Genomic DNA, 15039 nt, shown 5'->3' with positions numbered 1-15039 from the left:
AAAGAGAAAACATTACATTTTTTATTTAAAAAGTTGTCTAGACTAGAGATAGTAATGAAACAACCCTTCAGCTCATTTCTTTCTTCTGATCCTACATAACCACACTATATGGAAAAAGCGGCATTTATTTATTTTTTAATTGGATAAATCCAGGTCTTACAGTATTTTAAACTTAATTATTCTATAGGAGTAAAAAGGGGTTTTATATAAATGAAATAAACTTCTGAACTAGGGCATCTGAAAGTGTCTCTTTTAGACTTGTCCTAAAATATTTTTGATGCTTTATTCCCTGTCTATATTTGTTTCTACCAGGGTACCGCACATTATTAGATTCATTTTAAAAACAGTGCAAACAATCAGAACATCAAAGGGAGCAGAGGATATTCAGCACCTTGCAGGACAGGCCCCTGAGCGAGTTACTTAAAAGGGATATAATGTGAGCCAATGACTGCAATAGATACATCTTCCTTAAGTAAAACAAACTCTTACTATAACAGTCTCTCAGGGGAGGGAAAAATCAAACATAGTTTAAGTTAAATGAGCACAACAAAGACGCAATCGCTAACATAATATTCCTGAAAAAAGAATGAGAAGTAGTTGTGGCACCTTAGAGACTAACACATTTATTTGTGCATAAGCTTTCGTAGGCTAAAACCCACTGGAAAGGCTTTGAAAAATCCACTATTTGGCAACTCATATTTTTATTAGATGGATATATTAGTTTAAAAGATATCTGTCTACTCAGCAAACCCCTCAGCCCCATGTACTACATTGCAAAGCATATTTATCCCCCAAAGAGCCATTCACAGACTGCATTGTCATTTTCAAAGGAAAAGGAAAAGACAAAGGGTTTCAAAGATATTTGAGTGGGTTATTTCATCCCATCACTACAGAGCAAGTGCAGCATGTGCTCTCTGTTTTAGAATAGAATAGCACAGAATACAAGATGTAATTAAAACATTTCCTTTATCAAACGAGCAAGTTCTTATAATTAGCAGATAATTCAGGCTTTAGCTTTCTTGTCTTATTCAAGGAAAACTTTCCACTAAAGTCAATGAAGAATTTTGTCTGTGTAAAACATGCAGGATCAGATCCCTGTGTGGAAGTTCTCAGTATTACAAGTACCGTACCTACAATTGCGTCTGCACAGGAAGACCCATTGTGCCCACACGGAAGACCCACTGAAGTCACAACACACTTTTGCAGATTATAATACTAGCCTCACATAAATCAATCCAAGCAGCCTATCTGATCTTTAGTTGTGTTATGCCAATAAACTTAATCCTGTGTAGTAAATAACATGCACTTTCTTCCTTCATATCCAAACAATAGATATGTTAAACACACACCCTACACAACCTTCACGCAGGGCTTCTGAAAATTAAAATGAAAAGAAAGTGTTTTGGGACTATTTATGATAGTGTCCTTTAAAGACTGCTAGGGAAATGGATAATTACACAAAGCACTTTTTTCCTAATTGGAAAAAAATGAAGACAATCTTGAAAAACTACTCTCGAAATTCCGTGAGATGATGACATAGGCAGGAGCTAAGAATGTTTGCTCCTGTAAGATTTTTAAAAAAACAAACCCAAGTGAGCAGATTTCGAGCCCAACACAGAGATCTATTAGGAGATGCAGCAATAAACAGAAACTGTTGTTAGACTTTACAAGGTGGTATAGATCCAGGCACTGGTTCTCTATTATTGAATTCAAAGTTCAGGATCAAGTCAAGATAAAAAGCTTTTTGGGATACCCAGCCCCTTAAAAATGTTTGTGTAAAGTTATAGTTAGACAAAACAAAAAAACTAAATGCTACATAGCCGGGACATCTGCACTTGAAGCTTCAACATCAACAACCTTAACTTAGTGACTAACACCCATCTTCTCTCCACCTGCAGGCTAGAGATCCAACCCCAAACTACCTCCTCTACAAAACAGATGAACCAACACCAAAAAAGTTGCCACATAAAAGAAATGTAAGTCTGCTTTGTGTATCGGAATTGCATTGTTATTGGCTTTTGACATACTACGTAAGGAACACTTCTAGGGTATACTGATTACAGGAGAATTTCTATTCTGCATTTTGGAAGGATGCATGAGGTGGAATCTGGAACCAGTACATATGGAGCAGAGGTATACCTCCAGCCTGATCTGGATGGTGTAGTCTCAGACCATAATCTGCAGGGGAAATGAAGTACCTAGGAGCATACAATATAGGGAGAGTGCATGGAGTACAATGGAGTCTCTGTTCCACATCAGGGTGTTGTACTGGGCATGGAAGATGGAGGAGGTGAAGCCTCTGGCTAATAAATGAATGTAATATGCAAGGTGCTGGCATGTGAACCATGAGAAGCAAGTGGGGTGGAGCAGTCAGCCAGAAACAGAGCATGGGCAGGGGCAGTGCCACTGACCCATACTGGAAAGCCGGGATAGTGGCCAGGAATACAAGGGTAATTTACAATGGAAACTTAATTGCAATTGCAACACAACCTTGTAGTGTTTTGTTTTTACCACAACATTCTGTTAACTTTTTTTAAAAACCCACATACTGTCAAACTTTATCACAGAATTCATAGTTTTTCTTCCTTAATAGTCACATCACATTCCCATGCCCGCCGATCTCAAACAACTTCATCTTAATCTTGCTTGTTAAGAATTTTCAGATATGTCTTTCATTACCAGAGCTAACAAATATTACAGACTCTAGTGACATAGCCAGCAGAACTTAAATTGGTGTTATTTCAAATACGATTCTCGTGATTTCACAAAACTCCTCTGGAGCCACTCTTCAGGCCAATGGAGGGCCAGTCTAGCCACCCAGGCTCGGCCAGCCAGACCGAGTCATCGTCAGTGCAGCAACGTCCACTGTGTTGTTTTTGTCCGCTAGCTCAAACCCTGCTAGCAGGAGTCTGTCTAGCCAGGTTGGGAGGCTCACTTCCAGCTGCAGTGTAGACATACCCCAAGAAGTCACAAGTTCCACAGACATAGACTGTTAGGATAAGCTTCTCTAGGATGGTGTTCACAGAATTTGTTTACCAGGTTTCTGATAGAAGTTATAGTACAGCTCTGTATGAGTGCCTGACAGAATTCCCACCATTAATTGAACATGTGTAATTTTAGTATACTAGTCCAGGGCACAAGTTCTCTTTAAGGACTTATGTATAAGGCCAATTTCAATTTTACAAAGTAAACAATTTTTTAAAAACTACAAGAAAAAATAGTTCACTTGCACATCAAAAACACACCCCTATTTTTCTGTGTCCCATAATTCAGACGTTATTTGTCCAATTAACTTCCAACTTAAAAATTAAAAACGGGCTCACAATTTTTTTTTTTGGCCAGGCACATAGCAAGAGAAGTTTCACTCTTAGAGGTGTCCTAAGCCAGCAAAAAGGGGTCAAAAATATGGCCTAAAATTAAAACGTTCAGTTTTAATTATGGAGTCGCTACTGTGATTCTAATATTGTAAAGTCACATTTATTCTGTGGTAAATTTTTAATGAGATCAATTTTAACATCAAGGTTACAGATTCAAGCACACAAGAGGCAGGATATGCAAAAGTTAAGCTTCCCATAGTAATCTTAACTTGCCACCCTGCACACCCAGCTCTGTGCAACTCTTCTAAAAGGCAATCAGGTGGGGCATGTTCAGAGTGCAAAACTGAGCCCCAGACACATTAAGGTTACATTGGTAATTCAAGAGAGTCCACATGTAATGTGGACAAATTAAAATCCTAGCATACTGAGAAAAGTCTTTATGGGAAATGGCAGGTTTTTACTTAGTACATCTGCAGCTGCTCTAAAAATACAATCCCAGGGACCTACATGCCTGCTGCAATACCTGTGAGATGATTCATGGCCAATGGATCAACATAATAATAGATTCAGTGGTCACCCTCTTACAACTTTCCCTAGCACCTTCTAAACAACTTTCAGGGATGGACTTGGTATACATGGTTCTGGCTCAGCGTGTGGGGATGGACTAGATGGCCTCTAAAGGTCCCTTCCAGCCCTATGTTTCTATGTGGAGATCCTAGTTCCACTGCATATGGGGCAGAGAGTCCCACAGTACATTCACTCCACAGCCATCTAACTCCTTTCAACAGACCCACTCAGGTTCTGCTGCTTTAGGAACCATCAGCAGCCCCTGATGAATGAATATTGACCAAACAAAAATCAAGCTAACAATTCCCATATAAAGAAAAAGGTACCATCCACTAAAAGCTAAGCAAAGGCAAATTAACATTGGTCTGGCATTATTGCTGATGATCCACTGCACTAGTGCCCCCTGTGGTCCTGAATGACTGATCACCCCAAGAAATAAGCATTTGAAAGAGTAGGAGGTAAAGGTGGTTTCAATTCCCTTGATTTTAGGGCTGTCTAGATACTGGTCTGTTCTCTAGTGTAAATTACACTGACTACAAATGACCTCGAGGGGCGATTCTGGCACCTGGGGATCTCGGGGAATGGGGGTGCCCAGGCTAGGCCTCCTTTATCCTGACCAGACCCCAAACCTTCAGTCAGGAAGATGGGAGACATAAGAGCTGCTGTGGCAGTTCTAAATAATCCAATATGGCTAATTAAGCTAATTCAGGACTGTTTTGTGATGCTGGAGCTGCACATGCAGCCTAACATACCAATGTACCAGACCCTATGAATTATTTAGAGCAATACCAGCTGCCATATAGTCCAGACTGTACTGGAGTTTCCAGTTTAAGCCCTGATCCTGCAACAGGATCTGCAAAGGGGAATCTCTGAGCCTGTGCAGAGTCCCATTGATTTCAGTGGAACTCTGTATGGGCACATAGGTCTTGTGGCTCTTGTTGCAGGACTGTCCCTGATCTGTGCTTTTTAGGATTCTGTGTATTTATTGACTAGACCAGTGTTAGGAAGTGCCGTTTCCCTGCCTTCCAAACAAACGTGCCTGAAAGACAACTATCAAATATTTGCGTACAAACAAAAAACCCAGAAAAAAACAACTACTTTGAGACATCCTTGCTTTCAATCATTTCACCTCAAACTAATTCAATTTAAAACTAAGCAAGTTGTTAGTAATAATCACTTTTGATAGTTTGGGGAAAAAACCTTCAAAATATTTAGCTTTCAAAAGTGTTTAACACCACAAACCAAAAGAGCCGCATCTGGCAACCAGCAGGATTTCAAAATATATTAAATGGTATTTACATAAAAGTGAGGCTGTCAATACAGTATGGCAATCACAACTTTTACAGCCAGGGAAACCTTTAACATAAAAGAGAAATTATAAAAATTAAATTAGAACAGTATCAAGGGTCTGGCAAACCACCAAAAAGCCAGGAAATTCTGAGTTAATGCTGACACTCCATTCTTGACTGTGTCTAAATATAGTACCATGTAGTGTATTGTATGGTAGAAATCATTTACTGCTCAGAGAACTTTGCAATCGTGTGATAGACTACGGCATGTTGTTAATATGAGTCTGAATCTGTGTCCATACATTTTCTAGCTCGGCAATATAAGCCAGACTCTTGATGTTATTTTAACATAGTTTGTGAAAACAACATTACTAAGAATATAAATAGACATTGACTTCAATGAGCTACGGATCAGGCCCTTAATGCCCATAGGAAGCCTTTCAAAAGCATGTATAGTTATGCTGATTATTAGGCCAATTTATACAAATTCAAAAAGGTCTTATAGAAGAACTCTTTACACGATGTATTCAGGGTCAACAACTTCCTACAAATAAATCATAGAAGTTTCTTGGGGGAATCTGATGTCTTAAGGGATCTATAACGAAAGAAAAAGCCGTTCACTTAGTAGTCGGCCAGTTTGATTTTTGGCCCAGAGTGGGAGTTACCCAAAAATATAGATGTTTGGTGGCCTACGTCAAATGAATGGATGGTCTCAGTCCAAATTTCCGACAGACAGATGTCCATGTCACCACTGAGAATCTTTGCTGGCTTCTCAGCAATGAGCCAAAGGATTTAACTGAATGAACCGGAGATCAATCTAGGAGGTCTGTGGTTTGGTATCACTGTTCTGTGGGAAAAGGACTTTTGTCTTCCTAGCCATAAATCTCACATTTTTCACAGGCACTAAGCTAACATAAAATTTTAAAGAAATCTAAGACACGGGCCCTTCTCAGACCCTTCCACTTCTAAAGCCCTGAGAGCCAAAGGTAGGCTAGCAAAGACTACAATTTCTAACAAATCGTCCTGTCAGGGTAACAGTGTTTGCCACCCTCACATAATGGTGTGGCCCTCCAAACTTGTGGATATCCTGAGATCCTCAGGCAAATTCCACAAATGTGCCATGGCTACTCTACAGGCCCCTTGTTTCCTATGGCAGCACAGCTCCCAACAGCAGCCAGATGTACCTAATCCAATCCTTCCATACAGAGAGCAATCTGACAGCTTGGAAAGGGCATCCGTATCATTTGCTGGATCAGTCCCAGCATTAGCTAGCATAGGGAAATTCCTGGTGGTTTACAGGAGATATTACCCCTGTGGAGCATTTCCTCTTTCTTGGCTCCACCCCTTCTCTAATCAGGCACACCCCCTAACACGGCTCAGGCCCTTCTCCCTCTGACAGAAGTCTGGCCAAGAGCAGGTTTTCTGCCACTTTGATCATTTCCTGTAGCAAAAAGTGATGGGGATGGTAAGACCCATTTCCCCCCCACCCTCCTAGTTTTGCAAATAGCAAGGATAGCCTTAAATAGTCAACCTTACTTACTTTTCAGTTATACTTTTGGTGGCTAGTTTACAGGTTCTCCTGCAGTCTTTACATTTTTTGAAAACAATAAGCAAATTGCTCTTAACTTCTAAGCCCTTTCAGTTACTTATTTAGTCAAACTGCATTGTAATGGAGAAACAAACAAGGTAACCGTCAACGTACAGACAACATGAACGTGCTTTTTTCCCCATTAAAAAAATATCTATTTTTTTAAATAAACTGAATCCTCATTTGGTGGCAATAGTGTTATTTTTGGCTGACATGATGCTCCTTGCACAGTGAACGTCAAAAAAAAGGGTTAACCCTTTTATTCAGTGTACTAGTAGAATAGATCTGCTACAAATGGGACATAAGCGGCCTGAAAAATTAAGTTTGCTGCTGTCAAATAACATTAAGGCCCTGATCCAGCAAAAACTTTCACACACCTGACTTGACAATGAAATCAACAGCACTACTTGCTTGCATAGGTCTAAGCACACGAGTAAGTATTTGGACAACTGGGGCCTAAAGTATGAAGTACAAAATCAGGTGATAATCAAAGACCCTCTATAATGGCTCTCTACCTACAAAGGTGGAAGGGAAAAAAACAAAACAATACCACCCTCACCACACACACCCATATAGAAATATTTCCTTCTATGACTCATTTTCTCTGACTTGGAAAATCCAAAGTGTATCAACAACATAAATATATTGCTGGAATACTTCCTCCTATACCAGACTTGACTATTCCATGATAATTATCACAATACATATTAATTTTTTTATAAACATGAGGCTAAATCTTTTTTTTTAAATATTCTACTGTAATTATATCATGCTTTTTCCAGTTGAAAAGCTGCCATTTTTTTGCTTACTCATTAACTCCGTGCCAAAAATATCTGTTTGTATCAGTTCATATCAAAAGTCTTTTTCCCCCCCAGTTTTTTGACATTCCAAGTGTGTGAATACATTTTCAGGGATATACTCTGAACTCAATCCATAGGCATGCAGTTCCCTTTGTCATCAGGGGAAGTTCTGCTATGGAACGAAATCAGTACATGGCCTACCTTGAGTATTTTGAGAGGTGTTTAAATCATTTGTTTTTAAATTTATGGTAAATTACTTTCGCCAAGTTACTGATTACATTTTTTTTTAAATCTCCACTAATGAAAATCATGACCTTGACAACTGTATTTCTCAGATTTTATTCCCAGGTTTCATTTAACAGTGAAACATAATTCACGCCTCACAAGGAAAAGTAATCTAGAGCAGCACATTTTACTTCAGAACTTCTAGAAAAACTAAATTCTGAAGTAAGTTACATCTGTACATCAGAGAGTGGGGGAAAATATGTGGTATTATTGTTAAAACCAAAGTAATATACTAAACCACTCAAAAAAAAAAAATCTTACCACAACAAAATCAACACTATTGTGATTAATAATATATTGCCTTTCATATTCAGAGGTAATAAGAAGGCTTTACTGAGTTTCATGTAACCTCACTAAAAACATATAAATGCATCAAAATGAGTCTAATTATACAGCAATACCAATAATTATTAAATTCACACATCAAAAGACGCAGTAGGACATTACTTTTCTGTCAGTTACACTACAGAGCTGCCCTTCAGAATCCTTGGCTTTTATATTTGGAAGCAGGTCTGGGAAATTTAGGTCATAGCAAATTAAAATAAATTAGAGCTAGATGATACCACCTAGATACATGCACAGAGGGGACCCTCCGAAAGATCTCTCGGGGGAGGGAGAAGCAGGTGGAGGTAGTAGCTGCCTTCACAGCACCATTCTTACGGATCCTACAGACACCTCTCACTTAGTCAAGGGTCTGTGCTAAAGAAAAGGGTGGCGCCCACTCCTCATCCCCTATCCCTCCCCACAGAAGTTAGGCAAAAAAAGATAATATCTGCTGAGACTTATCTTTTCCACTGAACATCTCTCCTTCCCGTCCTCAAGGCAGCTGTAATCAGGGGGAGGCCCTGGTAGCTTGGTTTTAATGGAGACAGGCTACTATGAAGACAAGGAAGGAGGGGCCATAGGAATCACTGACAGTGCAGTGGCACAGCAACTCCATGTAGATGCCCCTGGCCTGCTGTGGTTCCCAAGGGCCTCCAAAACCATTCCTGAGGAAGACAAACCTTGCCATCCTGATGGGAATGTGCAAGTGGGGAATCTGTGGGAATCCTCATGGAGATTTCCTCCAAGGGAGTTTCCTCCTGTGGGCTCTTCCTGTGGAAGAGGATTATCTGAGCCAAAGGGTACCCATATCGGCGGGTAGCAATCGATTTATCCGGGATCGATATATCGCATCTCGTTAAGATGCGATATATCGATCCCTGAACGCGCTCACCATCGACTCCGGAACTCCACCAGAGCGAGCGGCGGTAGCGCAGTCAACGGGGGAGCCGCGGCCGTCGATCCCGCGCCGTCTGGACCCTGGGTAATTCGATCCAAGATACTTCGACTTCAGCTACGCTATTCGCGTAGCTGAAGTTGCGTATCTTGGATCGACCCCCCCCCAGTGTAGACCCAGCCCAAAGTTAGAAAGTTACGCCTGAAGAAACTGGATCAGATTGCATTAAGAGCGTTTACACTAGAGTTATACAGATGCAGTCACCTATACCTGTGTTGCATAAATTACACAGAATAAATTAGTAACTTAGTGAGGAACACACAAAGGCATTAAATTCAAGGCTGTGCCTCCAAAAATAAAATTCCTAGCCACAGCGGTTGCTGAATTCAGATTAGTTTCAATGAGGAAAATACCCTAATTTCAGGATCCATTGAATTTCAGTAAGGAAAAAACTCTAGCAAACATCCTTCCAAACCCAATGAAATGCTGTACAAATAGATACATATAATCTCATCTACAAAAAAGTTCAAACTGTTAGGGCCTACTGAATCAAGTGATCTTTTTCTTATGTTTGAGGTTAGGAAAATAAAAGCACCATATCTGCCACCAGCCTTTAAACAGTGCTGTAATAGGAAGACACTTCAATAGTCTAGGACAGTTTATATTCTAATGCAGACATCAGCTTTACTTCTTATTAAACAAATACAATAGTTTATAGCAGCGGTCCAAAACATGGTAGTAATATTTTTTAGGTGCAGTTTTAGACAATTCCTGTAAAATTCTATAGTACTGTTTATATGCCAAGTCTAACTTCCACTGCTGGACCAGGCCTTCCTAGGTAGGTCTCTTAGTCAGCGACCCTTTAATTGTACCCGCATTATCAAACTTGTTATAGTTGACCTCTGTCGAAGAATTACAAATGCAAGTCTTTGTGGGATCATAGGGCCCGATCCTGCAAAGCTTTATGTACAAAAGCAGGCCCAATGAAATCAATGGGACTTCATCTGTAGGTAAAAGTTTGCAGGAATAAGTCTTCCTACCAAAACTCACAGGCTTAACATATTAGAATCCATAATACCAACAAAAGCTAAAATACACAGTAAAACTTCTCAAATACTACATGAAATGTACTTAACTTGACAATATAGATTTGCAAACCCTCCCTGTGCCACCCAGAACCAACAACCACTTCTTTACAAGTGTGTGATCTCTACACATAGTACGGTCCAGCTTTTAAAAAAATAGACTAATTCAATGGATTCTCTTTTGGGGGGAGAACAGGAGTGGGGAAAACAGGGAAAGAAAAGTATTTGTTAGAATAAAATAAATTGAATTCAAGTCTGCATGCTGCTCTGTATAAATTACAGTTGCATTTGTACCACGCATTCCCTGGGGAAAGTGACATACAATGCAAACAGGCCTAGTTGTTCAATTATTCAGGTTTTAAGAGATTCACAGAAAGACATCTGAGAAACATAACATTTTAATAGATGAAATAAATACTCCAGTACATGCAAGATAAAAACTGACATTGGAAAAAAAATTAAAAATCATTTTAGTTATAGTGTAATTTTTTGTTTGTTTAAACACTCACAGTAGCTTTTCCCCCAGTTTGGAAATCAACACTTGGAAAACATAATCACAATCTCCACTCCTGCACACCAAATGCACTTCTCTAACCTAACACTTGATTCAAAAGAAATTAGATCCCCATTCTCCTCCCCCCTCCCGAAAGTAGCTACATCCATCATCTAGGTGGTGTTGGTTTGTTTTTATACGTGAAAACTGAGGTAACTTCTTTTTCCTGCACAACTGAACAGTGGAATTTAGAAGGGAAATTTTGGAAGACAAGACAAGACAAACTTTAAAAACCGCACCCAGCGCGATTAAAGCTTTTTAGATTCCCCCACCTCCTCAGGTATAAAACTTTTTTGATTACCTTTTGTTTGTATATAGACCTTATTGATTGATGGAAAATATATTTGTGAATAATTACTCAATTACAAAAATGCCTAAACTGGCCACTAATTAGTCTGACCACCTCTTCTTGCGTATATATAGTTTAAGTATGTTGCTGCTGTGTTCCCTCACCACATAAAATCAAAGGATTGGGCTCATCTAAGCAAATTCTTTGGTATACAAAAACCAGGACTTGGGGAGGTGGGATATTATTTTCCTTTAGCAATGACTGAGATCTAAACGGGGGGGTGGAGGTTAATTCACAGAATTGGAGTTCACTGGCGGTAAAGTCCTGGGTGAAGATCTTTCTCTTAGTGCCTGAGATAGCAGGTTGCAACCTTCTGAGACGGCGCAAGCCGAGTTCCTCAACCTTTCCCTGTAATCTGTCATTTTGGTGCTACTTTCTGGGTGTTGGGCTATATCCCTGAGGCATTGGGTCAGGAGCACGCAAGCAGATACCACGCTCATGGCCCCTCCTAGAATGGCAGTTTGCACAGCTTTGCCCTCTGGATTAATGGTGGCAGCTTTACCCAAAAACTGGGGCTCAGTGGCAAAGCCCACCAGAGCATGGACAGATTGCACCAAGGGTCCACTGAACAAGACGCACCGGTTCCTGGTCAGCTCACTGGGTGAAGTCTTGACCTCCTTGACACATGCCAGGAAGGCAGAGGCGCTGGTGCTCATGCACTTGACGCTGAGTTTGAACTGCTCCTTGGCAAACCTATCCTTGGATTTCTCACTGGCCAAGACACAGGCATCTGTCAGGAATTTCAAGTTCTTGGACATGTTCTGGGAAACCTCCAGCAGGAGCTGAGGGCTCATGTCTGGCAAAAGGGTGTTTTTTAAGATCCCACAGCCATGCTCCACCTCGTGCCTGCATCTGGTCACCTTGTAGCGATCCACCAAGCCGGGCAGAGCAGGCTGAGCCCCTGGTGTCTCCACAGCAGCCAGGTAGGCAGCATGGGCAGAGCACTCAGTGAGGGAGACCACCAGGTTCCCCATATCCACCAGGCTGTCCCCCACTTCCCCGAAGCGCCCCATGTTGAGCTGGCTCTGGACATCGTGGGTCAGGATGGAGAGCCCCTTGGTCCTGGCAATGATCGTGTCCCTGCACTTCTCGAAGGACTCCCCGAAGACCGAGAGGCTCTCGGTGTTCACCGGCCTGGTCTCGCTGGACAGCAGGAGCAGATCCGCCACCAGTTGCATCTTGATCTTGCAGTGGTCGCAGATTGAGACGAGTTTCTTCCTCTGCAGCGAGCTGCTGCTGGGGACGGCGCTGCTGGACACCTCGCTAGTGGACTTGCCAGAGCCACCGCTAGCCATCGCGCCGGGGGGGCACTCGCATGCCTCTTGCGACCCCACTGCCACCGCCTCTCCCGCCGCCCGAGCAGTCCCGACTGAGCCCGGCAGGATCTCTCTGCCTTTTCCGCACCATCATTCCATTAATCTCCGCGAGTAAAAAAAAACCCTCTGGGCGCCGGGGCTGGGGCTGCTGGGAGTGGGTGGGTGGAAAGCAAAATCCTCCGCACTTGCTCAAGCCCCGGCCTCTCCCCTTTGCAATGCACTAGCTAGACCTCCGGGCCAGCGGCGGGCTGCTGCTCTGGGGGAGCCACCGGGTCCCTTCCCCGCATGATCTGTTTTTTGTATTTATTTTGCACGCTGATCTGTGCTGTGGTGGTTGGTTTGCTTCCCGGCAGCTGGATTTTTGCAAAGTTCCCTCTTCACGGTGAATACATGACGGATGCAAACCAGTTGACATGAATTAGAAAAGAAACATCCAACTTATTGCCGTTTAACTCCTTCAAAAAAAAATCCCACTGGTCCGAAAGGAGGCGACTGCGAACCATGTGCTCCTCCTTTACATGTCCCCGAGAAGTCAGTCGCAGGCGGCGGCAGACCCGCATCTCCTGGTATCAGGAAGCACAGCCGAGGGTGTGGCCCGGTCGCTCTGCACGAGCCCTGCAGGAGCTGGGCACAGACTTAGTGTTTGCGCTGCTGGGATCGCGAACTGTTTGCACACACCCCACCTCGGTGCAACGGGAGGGGGGAGAGCAAAAGAGCCACCGGATCCGGCTGCTGGCGGGGAGGGAGGGATCCTCTCCCCTTCCCTCTGCGGCTGCCTCACGCCTTCCTGCCTTGCTCATGCATCCAGCCGCCCCGAGCTCGCTCCCTGCCGCCTGGCTCCATCCCCGCCTCTCTGCGGGCCCTCCGGACGTGGGCGCATCCGATCCGACTTCGCCCGGCTCCTCGGTGGCCTCTTGCTGCCGCGGCACGAACTTAGACTCTCCCCGCAAACAAGGGTGGTGGCTCCGGGCTGCAGCAGCGGCAGATGCTGCGACCCGCTCGGCCTCGCTCTCCTCCTGCCATTTTTCTGGCTGAATCACCAACTTCCCGGGGGGAGGGGGGGGGGAACAACCCTTCGGCCGCCTTCTCTCCTCCGATCCCTCTGCTCGGGCCCTAAAACAAACTACTGGGAAGAGGCGGCTGCTGCGGATCTGCCAGCCAGACGCTGCATGGCTCTAAGGGAGGCTGCTTCGCCCACTCCTCCCCCCCCACCTCCCCGTTGCCTTTGCTGTAACCTCACTTAAGCCTATAGAAATCTTTTGTGCGGTGTCACCGCCCTTCGTTCAAATCCTGCCCTCCCCCTTCTGCGCTCTCCACGCCCGCTGCTTGACGCTCCTCCCAGGGAAAGGGGGCAGCAGCGCCTTGCTGTGGCCAGCCCCATCCCATTCATCCGCCTGGCTGCTGCCCCGGCGGCGCGCTCTGCACAGCAATGGCTCTAGGCGCTGCTGTTTTTAACATCTCTCCCCCAACCACCACCTCCCCGTGGTCCTGTGCCTGGGTCTTTTGCTGGTGCAAACAGCACGGATCAGTCTATCAGGAGCTTCTGTGGCTAGAAGCAGGTTAGCGTGATACGTAGGGAAGGTGATTCCAAAGGTGATTGATTAATAAATAAAAACTATCTCAAATAAACAGAAGAGGGAGGAGATGAAAGGGACGGCAGAACACAAGGGAAATAAAATACACAAGGAAAGGGGCTTGCCTCACGAGATCAGCCTGTATGGATTGGCTTATGGTGCCTCACTGACCAATTAGGTGAAAGCACATAATATGCAATGCAGTCATATTAGTCGGAGATGGAAAAGATATATTTGGGGGGGGACATTCCCACACCCACACGCAAATTGACCAGTTCACAAAGACTACTGTGTCAGATGAATATATCAAAGGCTCTGACACAGCTACATGTAGAGTTCCCTTGCTGCAGATTTCCATGTTGGATTAATTCTATCTGCAACTACAGTACTGCTACTCTGAGTAGGAATTTTTTAGTGTGAGTTTGATATACCTATTAAATTCCCAGCATTATCGCAACTTGTTCTGTATTATACAATGAAGTAAAATACTTTGCGCAAGCATGGTCTAAAGTTTAATAGTATATCAGGTTTGCAATATAGAATGCAATTTGTGAATTAGTAAAGTGCAATAGAGGAATCTGGTTCATAGTTCAGTTAATATTGTAATAATTTATTGAAAACTTTTCATTGTGTTAGCTTGTTGTAATGGGTCGGCCCCTGTCAAGTCAGTTTAGGACCCAAACTTAGTTTTTATAAAAGGTAGGTGTTGTAAAACCAAATATAAATAGAAAAAATAGAGTGTATTTATAATGCCAATTATTACCTTTTTCTGTTTATATCTAAACTTTTCCCTGCACTGTTTGCAGTGGCCTTGTGCATTGGCCGAGGCAGGGACAAGTTTGAATCCTATTTTGGTCTGGTGTGAAAATGAATTTTGGTGCTCTCCTTATATTTGTGCACATCACATTGTAAAGATCTGTTGATATCTGTCAGAACTTTTTCACTGGGGAAGGCAGGATCCTGCTTCTGATGACTTTAAGGGTTTTTGGAAGGGCTGTGAGAAAAAAACCTCTTTCCTGGCTGATTTCCCTTCCAGAACTTATCAAGGGCAGTATAAGAAGATTCTTGGCATAACATCTCATCCAATACAAGAAAGT

General features: G+C 42.9%; 1 protein-coding gene across 1 annotated transcript; it reads right to left on the bottom strand.

Annotated features, from left to right (window-relative positions):
* Positions 1-10532: 10532 nt before the first annotated feature.
* TLNRD1 (talin rod domain containing 1) lies at positions 10533-13788 on the bottom strand. The gene has a single exon (XM_005301716.4). The coding sequence runs from the start codon at positions 12345-12347 to the stop codon at positions 11280-11282; it is 1068 nt and encodes a 355-aa protein (XP_005301773.2). The 5' UTR covers positions 12348-13788; the 3' UTR covers positions 10533-11279.
* Between the last annotated feature and the right edge of the window lie 1251 nt (positions 13789-15039).

The sequence above is a fragment of the Chrysemys picta genome, chromosome 10 (assembly GCF_011386835.1).
Source record: "Chrysemys picta bellii isolate R12L10 chromosome 10, ASM1138683v2, whole genome shotgun sequence".
In the NCBI taxonomy this organism is placed as follows: domain Eukaryota; kingdom Metazoa; phylum Chordata; order Testudines; family Emydidae; genus Chrysemys; species Chrysemys picta.
The sequence above is the reverse complement of the archived record's forward strand: the minus strand, read 5'-3'. Positions and strand labels throughout refer to the sequence as shown.

Bases quoted from the DNA above. Each gene is read 5' to 3' on its own strand.
- TLNRD1 (XM_005301716.4), bottom strand. From the start codon at position 12,347: ATGGCTAGCGGTGGCTCTGGCAAGTCCACTAGCGAGGTGTCCAGCAGC.